The 14,075-nt window shown below is 40.8% G+C and overlaps 1 protein-coding gene across 1 annotated transcript in view; it reads left to right on the top strand.

The window, feature by feature from the left end:
• Positions 1-14,075, top strand: part of p115 (General vesicular transport factor p115) — a 32,528-nt gene that overhangs the window by 4,533 nt on the left and 13,920 nt on the right. The window contains exons 5-7 of the mRNA XM_089705548.1: positions 190-334; positions 1,467-1,715; positions 3,848-4,014. Of these exons, the coding sequence (XP_089561674.1) occupies positions 190-334; positions 1,467-1,715; positions 3,848-4,014 (561 nt within the window). The remainder of the gene's footprint in view (positions 1-189; positions 335-1,466; positions 1,716-3,847; positions 4,015-14,075) is intronic.

The raw sequence follows: 14,075 nt of genomic DNA, 5'->3' as shown, positions 1-14,075 counted from the left end.
TAGATCACTATATCAGTCACCTTTGAGTTTTATATATATAGAAGCAAGAAGCTTATATCTAATACACTGGAGATTTCATTATGAACATTAACTTGTAACAAGAAAATATGACATTGAATGACGCCTGTATGTTTTTTATCCCTTTCACACCTAAAGCTTCTTGTATATAAGTAATGACCACGTTTCCAGGTAGCACTACTAATGCTACTATCGCAGTGGATGAGCCACTGTCCGGGCGCAGTGAGTGCGTTCCTGCAAGTGCCCGGGGGAGTGGGCTACCTCGTCAACCAGACCTGCTCCAATGAACACGACGATAACGAGTATCTGCTGCAAGGTGAGTAGCACTACTGCACTTATCTAATTGGATTACAGCTGAATTTGATATTTTTGGTTTTATTGCATTCAAATCCATACTAATATTATAAATATTATAAATGCTCTGTCTGTCTGTCTGTTACTCAATCACGCCTAAACTACTGAACCAATTTGCATGAAATTTGGTATGGAGATATTTTGATACCCGAGAAAGGACATAGGCTACTTTTTATTGCGAAATATGTACCACGGGCGAAGCCGAGGCGGACCGCTAGTGCTTTATAAATATAAATTTATAAAGAATACAAAAAATTCGTACACGAGGTGGAACTCGAACCCGTGTGTCCCTTAGACAAAATGAAAGAATAGAATAAATTCGATCGCTCTGGCGGGTCACAGGGATCACAATGGCTGAGTTGGTCAAGCATCCGCCCCAGATTTGCGTAAAAGGATGTCGATTACAGCTAATAATATATTATTAAATGACAAAATAACAACTTGTTGAATTTTTATTTCCTTACATACAAAAACTAGTAGATACTGCTGTTTGAACCGGGGGTAAATTTTTATTTTTCTGCATTTTGATGATTCTTTCATTAAATAAATGTTTGAGTTTGCAATACTGGAGTAATAAGATTATCTCTTCCAGGTTCATTGCTGATAGTAGGTCTGGGTAGTCCGTCTAGTCGTGAAGTGAAAAATATACTCCCACATATACTCTCATGTACTCCCAAGAGCATCTGCTGCAGAATTTCCACTTGGTAGCTATTGCTATATACAGAAAAAGACCAGAAGAATATAGACCAAAATAAAAATTCATGTTCTGGTATACTTTTCCAAGAATAAGTGATAAAGTAAAATATAAACTAGATCTGTTAATTGTCTCTACTAAAACAAAACAGACTATCTAGACACGTGGTAGCGTGTCAAGCCAAGTTTATTATATAAACAATTAAAAAAATATATCAATGTTTGTTACAGGGGCTGTACCTTTTTAAATTTGAATTTGAATTATGGTATTATAAGAATTTGCCAGTCAGTTCAATTCCCGGCGTAACTTGACTGGAAATTAGAGGTCATAATACGGCCCCTGCTAATAACAATTAATTTGTTTTTTTTTTTACCAAAACAGTATGTAACTAATATTTCAGGTCTGTCCGCGTTCCTGCTGGCGATCTGCATACACTTCAACGACGACTCCGTAGAGAGTTACTCGCAAGAGTCCCTCAAGCAACTGCTGACCAAGAGGATAGGAGTCGAGACCTTTACTGCGAAACTCAGCGAAGTATCCAAACATGAACTGTACAATAAAGCGGCGAAACACCCGCAGTTAAGGGTCAAGATAGCGTCAGAAATATTGATCGACTACGAATTCTGTAGACTGTTCAAAGTTTTGGAGAGTGAGTTGATCGTTTATTTTTATGGTGGAGCAGTTGTTTTATCGTTTTTATCAAGCGAAATATTTTTTATGAGAAAGCCGAAGTGTGAAATATTTTTGGATTCAAAAATTGGTTGTGGTTGTCACGCTGGTATCTATTTTGTGGATATCTACCTACAAAATTTAGGAAACTGCACAGTTTACAATCCTAATCCATACTAATATTATTAATGCGAAAGTAACTCTGTCTGTCTGTCTGTTACTCAATCACGCCTTAACTACTGAACCAATTTGCATGAAATTTGGTATAGAGATATTTTGATACCCGAGAAAGGACATAGGCCACTTTTTATTGCGAAATATCGCTATCAAATTTACATACGTATACAAAATTTCAGCTCAATCGGTTACCGGGAAGTGAATCAAAGTTACTTGCTACATTTCAATTTAGTCATCGAGTACAGACAAAAATGTTCATAAAATAAAAACTACTGGGCCTATCCGAAAAAAAAATTTATGGGACCAATTCGACACCATCCCGCATCGAACAAAAAAAAAACGAAACCAAGGAGTAATCGAAAAATATACCGGCCGAATTGATAACCTCCTCCTTTTTTTGAAGTCGGTTAAAAACTAATCGCACGGAGAGCTTAATTTTCACAAAAAGCTCTAATCGCACAGAAAGCTTAATTTTCACAAAAAGCTCTAATCACACGGAAAGCTTAATATTCACTAAAAACTAATCGCATGCAGAGCTTAATTTTCATTAAAGGCTCTAATCGCACGGAGAGCTTAATTTTCACAAAAAGCTCTAATCGCACGGAGAGCTTAATTTTCACAAAAAGCTCTAATCGCATGGAGAGTTTAATTTTCACAAAAAGCTCTAATCGCACGGAAAGATAAATTTTCACAAAAAAGGTCTAATCGCACGTAGAGCTTAATTTTCACAAAAAAATTCTCATCGCACGGAGAGCTTAATTTTCACAAAAAGCTCTAATCGCACGGAAAGCTTAATTTTCACAAAAAGCTCGATTCGCACGGAAAGCTTAATTTTCACAAAAAAGCTCTAATCGCACGGAGAGCTTAATTTTCACAAAAAGCTCTCATCGTACGGAGAGCTTAATTTTCACAAAAAGCTCTAATCGCACGGATAGCTTAATTTTCATAAAAAGCTCTAATCGCACGGAAAGCTTAATATTCACTAAAAACTAATCGCATGAAGAGCTTAATTTTCATTAAAGGCTCTAATCGCACGGAGAGCCTAATTTTCACAAAAAACTAATCGCACGGAAAGCTTAATAAACACTATCTATTAAAAAAACTGCATCAAAATCCGTTGCGTAGTTTCAAAGATTTAAGAGTACAAAGGGACATAGGGATATAGGGACATAGGGACAGAGAAAGCGACTTTGTTTTATACTATGTAGTGATATGTGCTATTTATTAAAAAGGTTTGATGTCGGTGCACGGGCTTAATACTAAATGCTTAATGTTCGGCACCGACTTCAAACCTATTTAATAAATAGCACATCCATACTAATATTATAAATGCGAAAGTAACTCTGTCTGTCTGGCACACACATACACACATAGGCCACTTTTTATTGCGAAATATGTACCACGGGCGAAGCCGGGGCGGACCGCTAGTATATAATAATTTGAAATTGACATAAACCTTACTAGCATTTGCCTGCTATTGCTATAAGTTTCGCTCGCGTGTTCAAAGAAAATTTGCATAAATAAGACCTTATTACATACCGCGCGGTAAAATTACCCATTTAACTTTCTACCGTCAAATTTTCTTCAAACACAAAAATTATATAATTAAACATGAAAAAGAGACAAGAACATAAACACACTTTCTCATTTATAATATAACGCGAATCATGTAAAAAGAACGCTGGATGAAAGCGATGGGGTGTGTTTTGGCATGTATCGAGTTTAGCACGAAAGTTATTTGCTGCTTATTTTATTTTTGAAGTAGGCTCTCGAGTCGTGGCTTCTCAACTACATATTTGTTATTCTTATACCACCTCATAACACCAAATAGACCAATAAATCGCCAATGCGCAGCTTAACCGTCAGCGTTCTTTTTACATGACGCGACCTATATGACTACTAATAAAGACTCATTCCAGATACCCATATTTCCAGACGTGCTGATCCAAAGCGTGTCCCAGAAGCAAGAGAACGGTCCCGAAACGGTCGCTGCTGAAGATAACCTCGAGCAGTACAAGTCACTGATCCGGCAACAAGATGCAAGGCTCCAGGAGCTCGTGCACCAGCTGGAAGCGCTCGTGCAGCAGAACCGCCTGCTGCAGGTGCGTGCGTCACGCTGTGTGCTGCGTCACGCTGTGTGCTGCGTCACGCTGTGTGCTGCGTCACGCTGTGTGCTGCGTCACGCTGTGTGCTGCGTCACGCTGTGTGCTGCGGCACGCGTAGTATCAAAATATCGTTAGTTTTGTGACACGTGGCTTATAGCGTGCCACATTGTCAAAATTTCGCTGTGAGTAGCGTGGGAATAAGGTCAAAATGTTCCAGTAAGTTGCGTGACACTTCGCGTATCGTCAAAATATTGCTGTAAGTACTGTGCCGCTTCGGGAATTGAAGAAATGTTGCTGTGAGCTGCGTGACATTTCACGCATAGTCAACATGTTGCTGTAAGCTGTGTGACACTTCACGCATCGTCAACATGTTGCTGTAAGTACCGTGCCACTTAGGCCATCATCAAAATGTTATTGTAAGCTGCGTGCAGCGTGATACTTCGCACATCATACAAATGTTGCTGTAAGCTGCGTGACACTTCACGCATCGTCAAAATGTTGCTGTAAACTGCGTGACACTTCGCGCATCGTCAAAATATTGCTGTAAGCTGCGTGACACTTCGCGCATCGTCAAAATGTTGCTGCAAGCTACGTGACACTTCGCGCATCGTCAAAATGTTGCTGTAAGCTGCCTGACACTTCACGCATCGTCAAAATGTTGCTGTAAGTACCGTGCCGCTTGGGCCATCATCAAAATGTTATTATAAGCTGTGTGACACTTCACGCATCGTCAACATGTTGCTGTAAGTACCGTGCCACTTAGGCCATCATCAAAATGTTATTGTAAGCTGCGTGCAGCGTGATTCTTCGCACATCATACAAATGTTGCTGTAAGCTGCGTGACACTTCACGCATCGTCAAAATGTTGCTGTAAGCTGCGTGACACTTCGCGCATCGTCAAAATATTGCTGTAAGCTGCGTGACACTTCGCGCATCGTCAAAATATTGCTGTAAGCTGCGTGACACTTCGCGCATCGTCAAAATATTGCTGTAAGTACCGTGCCGCTTCGGGAATTGAAGAAATGTTGCTGCAAGCTACGTGACACTTCGCGCATCGTCAAAATGTTGCTGCAAGCTACGTGACACTTCGCGCATCGTCAAAATGTTGCTGTAAGCTGCCTGACACATCACGCATCGTCAAAATGTTGCTGTAAGTACCGTGCCGCTTGGGCCATCATCAAAATGTTATTATAAGCTGTGTGACACTTCGCGCATCGTCAAAATGTTGCTGCAAGCTACGTGACACTTCGCGCATCGTCAAAATGTTGCTGTAAGCTGCCTGACACTTCACACATCGTCAAAATGTTGCTGTAAGCTGCGTGACACTTCGCGCATCGTCAAAATGTTGCTGTAAGTACCGTGCCCCTTGGGCCATCATCAAAATGTTATTATAAGCTGTGTGACACTTCACACATCGTCAAAATGTTGCTGTAAGCTGCGTGACACTTCACGCATCGTCAAAATGTTGCTGTAAGCTGCGTGACACTTCACGCATCGTCAAAATGTTGCTGTAAGCTGCGTGACACTTCACACATCGTCAAAATGTTGCTGTAAGTACCGTGCCGCTTGGGCCATCATCAAAATGTTATTATAAGCTGTGTGACACTTCACACATCGTCAAAATGTTGCTGTAAGCTGCGTGACACTTCACGCATCGTCAAAATGTTGCTGTAAGCTGCCTGACACTTCATGCATCGTCAAAATGTTGCTGTAAGCTGCCTGACACTTCACGCATCGTCAAAATGTTGCTGTAAGCTGCCTGACACTTCACGCATCGTCAAAATGTTGCTGTAAGTACCGTGCCGCTTGGGCCATCATCAAAATGTTATTATAAGCTGTGTGACACTTCACACATCGTCAAAATGTTGCTGCAAGCTACGTGACACTTCGCGCATCGTCAAAATGTTGCTGCAAGCTACGTGACACTTCGCGCATCGTCAAAATGTTGCTGTAAGCTGCCTGACACTTCATGCATCGTCAAAATGTTGCTGTAAGTACCGTGCCGCTTGGGCCATCATCAAAATGTTATTATAAGCTGTGTGACACTTCACGCATCGTCAACATGTTGCTGTAAGTACCGTGCCACTTAGGCCATCATCAAAATGTTATTGTAAGCTGCGTGCAGCGTGATACTTCGCACATCATACAAATGTTGCTGTAAGCTGCGTGACACTTCACGCATCGTCAAAATGTTGCTGTAAGCTGCGTGACACTTCGCGCATCGTCAAAATATTGCTGTAAGCTGCGTGACACTTCGCGCATCGTCAAAATATTGCTGTAAGCTGGGTGACACTTCGCGCATCGTCAAAATATTGCTGTAAGTACCGTGCCGCTTCGGGAATTGAAGAAATGTTGCTGCAAGCTACGTGACACTTCGCGCATCGTCAAAATGTTGCTGCAAGCTACGTGACACTTCGCGCATCGTCAAAATGTTGCTGTAAGCTGCCTGACACTTCACGCATCGTCAAAATGTTGCTGTAAGTACCGTGCCACTTGGGCCATCATCAAAATGTTATTATAAGCTGTGTGACACTTCGCGCATCGTCAAAATGTTGCTGCAAGCTACGTGACACTTCGCGCATCGTCAAAATGTTGCTGTAAGCTGCCTGACACTTCACACATCGTCAAAATGTTGCTGTAAGCTGCGTGACACTTCGCGCATCGTCAAAATGTTGCTGTAAGTACCGTGCCCCTTGGGCCATCATCAAAATGTTATTATAAGCTGTGTGACACTTCACACATCGTCAAAATGTTGCTGTAAGCTGCGTGACACTTCACGCATCGTCAAAATGTTGCTGTAACTACCGTGCCGCTTGGGCCATCATCAAAATGTTATTATAAGCTGCGTGACACTTCACGCATCGTCAAAATGTTGCTGTAAGCTGCCTGACACTTCACGCATCGTCAAAATGTTGCTGTAAGTACCGTGCCGCTTGGGCCATCATCAAAATGTTATTATAAGCTGTGTGACACTTCACACATCGTCAAAATGTTGCTGTAAGCTGCGTGACACTTCACACATCGTCAAAATGTTGCTGTAAGCTGCCTGACACTTCACGCATCGTCAAAATGTTTCTTTAAGCTGCGTGACACTTCACGCATCGTCAAAATGTTGCTGTAAGCTGCCTGACACTTCACGCATCGTCAAAATGTTGCTGTAAGCTGCCTGACACTTCACGCATCGTCAAAATGTTGCTGTAAGCTGCGTGACACTTCACACATCGTCAAAATGTTGCTGTAAGTACCGTGCCGCTTGGGACATTGTCAAAATGTTATTATAAGCTGTGTGACACTTCACACATCGTCAAAATGTTGCTGTAAGCTGCGTGACACTTCGCGCATCGTCAAAATGTTGCTGTAAGTACCGTGCCACTTGGGACATTGTCAAAATGTTATTATAAGCTGCGTGACACTTCACGCATCGTCAAAATGTTGCTGTAAGCTGCCTGACACTTCACGCATCGTCAACATGTTGCTGTAAGTACCGTGCCGCTTGGGCCATCATCAAAATGTTATTATAAGCTGTGTGACACTTCACGCATCGTCAAAATGTTGCTGTAAGCTGCGTGACACTTCACACATCGTCAAAATGTTGCTGTAAGTACCGTGCCGCTTGGGCCATCATCAAAATGTTATTATAAGCTGCGTGACACTTCACGCATCGTCAAAATGTTGCTGTAAGCTGCCTGACACTTCACGCATCGTCAAAATGTTGCTGTAAGCTGCCTGACACTTCACGCATCGTCAAAATGTTGCTGTAAGCTGCGTGACACTTCACGCATCGTCAAAATGTTGCTGTAAGCTGCGTGACACTTCACACATCGTCAAAATGTTGCTGTAACTACCGTGCCGCTTGGGCCATCATCAAAATGTTATTATAAGCTGCGTGACACTTCACACATCGTCAAAATGTTGCTGTAAGCTGCGTGACACTTCGCGCATCGTCAAAATGTTGCTGTAAGTACCGTGCCGCTTGGGCCATCATCAAAATGTTATTATAAGCTGTGTAACACTTCACACATCGTCAAAATGTTGCTGTAAGCTGCGTGACACTTCGCGCATCGTCAACATGTTGCTGTAAGTACCGTGCCGCTTGGGCCATCATCAAAATGTTATTATAAGCTGTGTGACACTTCACACAGCGTCAAAATGTTGCTGTAAGCTGCGTGACACTTCACACATCGTCAAAATGTTGCTGTAAGTACCATGCCGCTTGGGCCATCATCAAAATGTTATTATAAGCTGTGTGACACTTCACACATCGTCAAAATGTTGCTGTAAGCTGCGTGACACTTCACACATCGTCAAAATGTTGCTGTAAGTACCGTGCCGCTTGGGCCATCATCAAAATGTTATTATAAGCTGTGTGACACTTCACACATCGTCAAAATGTTGCTGTAAGCTGCGTGACACTTCGCGCATCGTCAAAATGTTGCTGTAAGTACCGTGCCACTTGGGACATTGTCAAAATGTTATTATAAGCTGCGTGACACTTCACGCATCGTCAAAATGTTGCTGTAAGCTGCCTGCCACTTCACGCATCGTCAAAATGTTGCTGTAAGTACCGTGCCGCTTGGGCCATCATCAAAATGTTATTATAAGCTGTGTGACACTTCACACATCGTCAAAATGTTGCTGTAAGCTGCGTGACACTTCGCGCATCGTCAAAATGTTGCTGTAAGTACCGTGCCACTTGGGACATTGTCAAAATGTTATTATAAGCTGCGTGACACTTCACGCATCGTCAAAATGTTGCTGTAAGCTGCCTGACACTTCACGCATCGTCAACATGTTGCTGTAAGTACCGTGCCGCTTGGGCCATCATCAAAATGTTATTATAAGCTGTGTGACAATTCACACATCGTCAAAATGTTGCTGTAAGCTGCGTGACACTTCACACATCGTCAAAATGTTGCTGTAAGTACCATGCCGCTTGGGCCATCATCAAAATGTTATTATAAGCTGTGTGACACTTCACACATCGTCAAAATGTTGCTGTTAGCTGCGTGACTTTTCACACATCGTCAAAATGTTGCTGTAAGTACCGTGCCGCTTGGGCCATCATCAAAATGTTATTATAAGCTGTGTGACACTTCACACATCGTCAAAATGTTGCTGTAAGCTGCGTGACACTTCACGCATCGTCAAAATGTTGCTGTAAGCTGCCTGACACTTCACGCATCGTCAAAATGTTGCTGTAAGCTGCCTGACACTTCACGCATCGTCAAAATGTTGCTTTAAGCTGCGTGACACTTCACGCATCGTCAAAATGTTGCTGTAAGCTGCGTGACACTTCACGCATCGTCAAAATGTTGCTGTAAGCTGCCTGACACTTCACGCATCGTCAAAATGTTGCTGTAAGCTGCGTGACACTTCACGCATCGTCAAAATGTTGCTGTAAGCTGCCTGACACTTCACGCATCGTCAAAATGTTGCTGTAAGCTGCGTGACACTTCACACATCGTCAAAATGTTGCTGTAAGTACCGTGCCGCTTGGGCCATCATTAAAATGTTATTATAAGCTGTGTGACACTTCACACATCGTCAAAATGTTGCTGTAAGCTGCGTGACACTTCACACATCGTCAAAATGTTGCTGTAAGTACCGGGCCGCTTGGGCCATCATCAAAATGTTATTATAAGCTGTGTGACACTTCACACATCGTCAAAATGTTGCTGTAAGCTGCGTGACACTTCACACATCGTCAAAATGTTGCTGTAAGCTGCCTGACACTTCACGCATCGTCAAAATGTTTCTGTAAGCTGCGTGACACTTCATGCATCGTCAAAATGTTGCTGGAAGCTGCCTGACACTTCACGCATCGTCAAAATGTTGCTGTAAGCTGCCTGACACTTCACGCATCGTCAAAATGTTGCTGTATGCTGCGTGACACTTCACGCATCGTCAAAATGTTGCTGTAAGCTGCGTGACACTTCGCGCATCGTCAACATGTTGCTGTAAGTACCGTGCCGCTTGGGCCATCATCAAAATGTTATTATAAGCTGTGTGACACTTCACACAGCGTCAAAATGTTGCTGTAAGCTGCGTGACACTTCACACATCGTCAAAATGTTGCTGTAAGTACCATGCCGCTTGGGCCATCATCAAAATGTTATTATAAGCTGTGTGACACTTCACACATCGTCAAAATGTTGCTGTAAGCTGCGTGACACTTCACACATCGTCAAAATGTTGCTGTAAGTACCGTGCCGCTTGGGCCATCATCAAAATGTTATTATAAGCTGTGTGACACTTCACACATCGTCAAAATGTTGCTGTAAGCTGCGTGACACTTCGCGCATCGTCAAAATGTTGCTGTAAGTACCGTGCCACTTGGGACATTGTCAAAATGTTATTATAAGCTGCGTGACACTTCACGCATCGTCAAAATGTTGCTGTAAGCTGCCTGCCACTTCACGCATCGTCAAAATGTTGCTGTAAGTACCGTGCCGCTTGGGCCATCATCAAAATGTTTTTATAAGCTGTGTGACACTTCACACATCGTCAAAATGTTGCTGTAAGCTGCGTGACACTTCGCGCATCGTCAAAATGTTGCTGTAAGTACCGTGCCACTTGGGACATTGTCAAAATGTTATTATAAGCTGCGTGACACTTCACGCATCGTCAAAATGTTGCTGTAAGCTGCCTGACACTTCACGCATCGTCAACATGTTGCTGTAAGTACCGTGCCGCTTGGGCCATCATCAAAATGTTATTATAAGCTGTGTGACACTTCACACATCGTCAAAATGTTGCTGTAAGCTGCGTGACACTTCACACATCGTCAAAATGTTGCTGTAAGTACCATGCCGCTTGGGCCATCATCAAAATGTTATTATAAGCTGTGTGACACTTCACACATCGTCAAAATGTTGCTGTTAGCTGCGTGACTTTTCACACATCGTCAAAATGTTGCTGTAAGTACCGTGCCGCTTGGGCCATCATCAAAATGTTATTATGTTCAGTCATATCAGTTTAGATCTGGTGTCGTATGTGACTAGACATTCTCCTGATTGTTGTTTGAAGTGTTTAAAATTTTTAAAATTAAAGTTTTTGCTCACCGCGCCCGCGTGGATTAGAACTCGGATTTCTAATTCGATAGTCCGACCCTACGACAGCGCAGCTATTTATGCTAAGAGACTCCGCGCGAAATACGTGAACGCTTATCTACGTACGTCGTATAAGATTTGTGTGGTGTCCCCAACCTTCGGTATGAATAATTGTAAGCGCTGCAACGAAAAAGTATCTGATGGCGCTCTTTGTTCGAGCTGCCGTAACACTTACCACTTCCACTGTGCGACGTTATCTGAAATTGGCTGGCGGAGACTTGGCACTGAACGACAAAATTCTTGGTGCTGTCCTGACTGTAGAAACTCTGTCTCATCCGGTGACGCCGTTAAACCTAGTACTGAGCCTAATTCCTATCAGTCATCTTTGAATAGGATTGAGGAAATGCTATCACCGCTCTCTACTCTGCCGGAAAAGGTTGAAAAGTTAAGGAGTGATTTGAACGACTTAACGAGCAAAATAAATGCAAATGTGATTGAAGATTTATACAAAAGACTGGAAGATATAGACTGCAAGTTATCCATAGTTGACAGACTAAACGAAGATATGAAGAAGTTAAAGTCAGATATGAAGGGATTTGGAGAACGCTTTCAAAGGTCAGAAGTTGAAGCAGCTAAGAGTCGTAACACTATAAATACTCTTCTAGCGAAAATCTCTGCCCTGGAACTTGAACAAGGTCGCACAGAACAAAAGAATAGATTTTTAAATGTGGAAATTATCGGTGTGCCTGAAGAATCAAATGAAAACTTACAAAAAGTATTCCTTCGTCTAGCCTCCGCTATTAGCTGTAACCTCAACCAGGAAGATGTTGAATTCATTACAAGGGTTCAATCATTCAGAGACAAGAAGGACAGCCCACGAAAGATAATAGTCAAACTGAAAGACAAAGCCACAAAGGATACTTTGATCAATAACTTTAAAAAGTCTAACAAAGTAAAAGGCATAACATCACATGACCTTGGTTTCACGGGTAACTCCCTGAAGATATTTATTAATGAACATCTTACAATCGCTAATAAATTATTACTTAACAACTGCAAGCAACGTGCCAAAGAAAGAAACATTAAGTTCGTTTGGATCAGAAATTGCACCATATATTTACGCGCACATGAGAAAGCGCCGGCGAAGGTCATAGCTTCGGATGAAGACCTGAAGAATTTTTTAGAAACCTGCCCTTAACCATTTATTTCAATAGCAATTTACTTCTTTTAGTTATGTTATTAATTTTAAGTTTTGATCATGCCCTACATATTACATACGCTTTTATATCCTCAGTATCCACCACTTACAATTTTTTAACATACTTAAACACTACACAATATAAATACATTTTAATTTACATTATACGTGAGCTCTCAATAAATTATTTTACGTCAACTTCATATATAAATAATTATTATTACGACTTCATTATAAAAGGTTCCGCTCCCCTATACTGCATTACTTTTTTCAGAACTGCCCGCAATATTTTTAACAATTTTTGTCGTGTTCCGATAGTTTTATTCTATAATTATCGTTATGATATTCATGTGAATAGTGTAATATTAATAAAAATACTTAAGATAGGTAAATGTATTGCCGCGATAATACTTTATATAACTTGTAAGTTAATATTATTTCGATTTAATCGATTACTTTGCTATTGTACTTTACTTAACATTTAAATTGTTTTATACTTGTTCTCAATGACTTCCAAACGTAATTATATTAACATTTACTACCAAAACACTCGCGGCTTGCGAACTAAGTTACCGGAACTGCATAAAAATATCGTTTTAAGCAATTATGATATTATTATTTTAACGGAAAGTTGGTTGTGTGATGGAATTCTTGACTCAGAGATTTGTGATTCACGCTATGACGTTTTCAGATTTGATAGGAAACATAAAATGAAAGGCGGAGGCGTTGTTATATGCGTTAAAAAAGCGTTTTGTGGTTACTTAACTCAAAATATTACGTGCGGTAACGTGGAAAGTGTCTGGCTAACTATACCTGGTAAGTCTTTTAACTGTCAATTTGGTAAAAGTCAAGGTGACCTTCACATTGTTGCTGTGTACTTGCCTCCTAATTCTGATTTGCCTGGTAATATAAGATCTTTAAACGCAGCGTTACTGTCCTTGTATGAATGTTACCCTAATAACAAATATTTGATAGTGGGCGATTTTAATTTGCCGTTTATTACTTGGTTGAAGGATCACTCTTTTATTATTACAGATACCTGTACTAATGATCTTTTAGATGCCTCTCTGGACCTAATGAATTTAACAACCTTAATGGGGGCTAATCAGTACAACCTATCACCTAACTGTTGTGGTAATATTTTAGATCTCGTGTTCTCTAATTTATCTATTGATTGTAATGATATTATATCCTCTGATTCCCTTGTCAACATTGATCGATACCATCAACCATTTGTAATTACAATAAAAGATGTTTATATACAACCGTTACGTTCCCAGTTTTCTAAAATAAAAAAATTCTATAAGGCTGATTATACTACAATAAATCGTGAAATTAGTAAAATAAATTGGACTGACGTTTTAAATTCCGCATCAATTAATATTTCCATCGATAAATTTTATAATGTTTTAAATTCTCTTATAGAGAAATACGTACCGTCTGTTAGGATTTCATCTCGTCGTCAATATCCGAAATGGTATACGCCTGCATTAATTAATTTAATAAAAGAAAAATATAAGTTTCACTTTCGTTGGAAGAAATACAAAAATCCAAACGATTACGCGTCTTTTTCACTGCTTAGAACTAGAGTAAAAAAACTTCAGGACGAAGCGTACTTAAAATACATTTTACGTTGCCAAAAATCTATTAAAACCACGCCTAAAGAATTCTGGACGTATATTAAAGACAAACGAAATAACTCTAGTTACCCATGCAGTATGATTTTCCGTGAACGCAACCTTACTGATGGTAACGACATTTGTTCAGCGTTTAGTGAATTTTTTTTATCCGTTTTTCAATCCGATGATAAT

This window comes from Colias philodice, chromosome 17 (genome assembly GCF_061535455.1).
Source record: "Colias philodice isolate Cphi_HAF_F1 chromosome 17, ilColPhil1 Martin Lab GWU primary, whole genome shotgun sequence".
In the NCBI taxonomy this organism is placed as follows: domain Eukaryota; kingdom Metazoa; phylum Arthropoda; class Insecta; order Lepidoptera; family Pieridae; genus Colias; species Colias philodice.
Note: the sequence above shows the minus strand (reverse complement) of the source record. Positions and strands in the feature narration are given on the sequence as shown.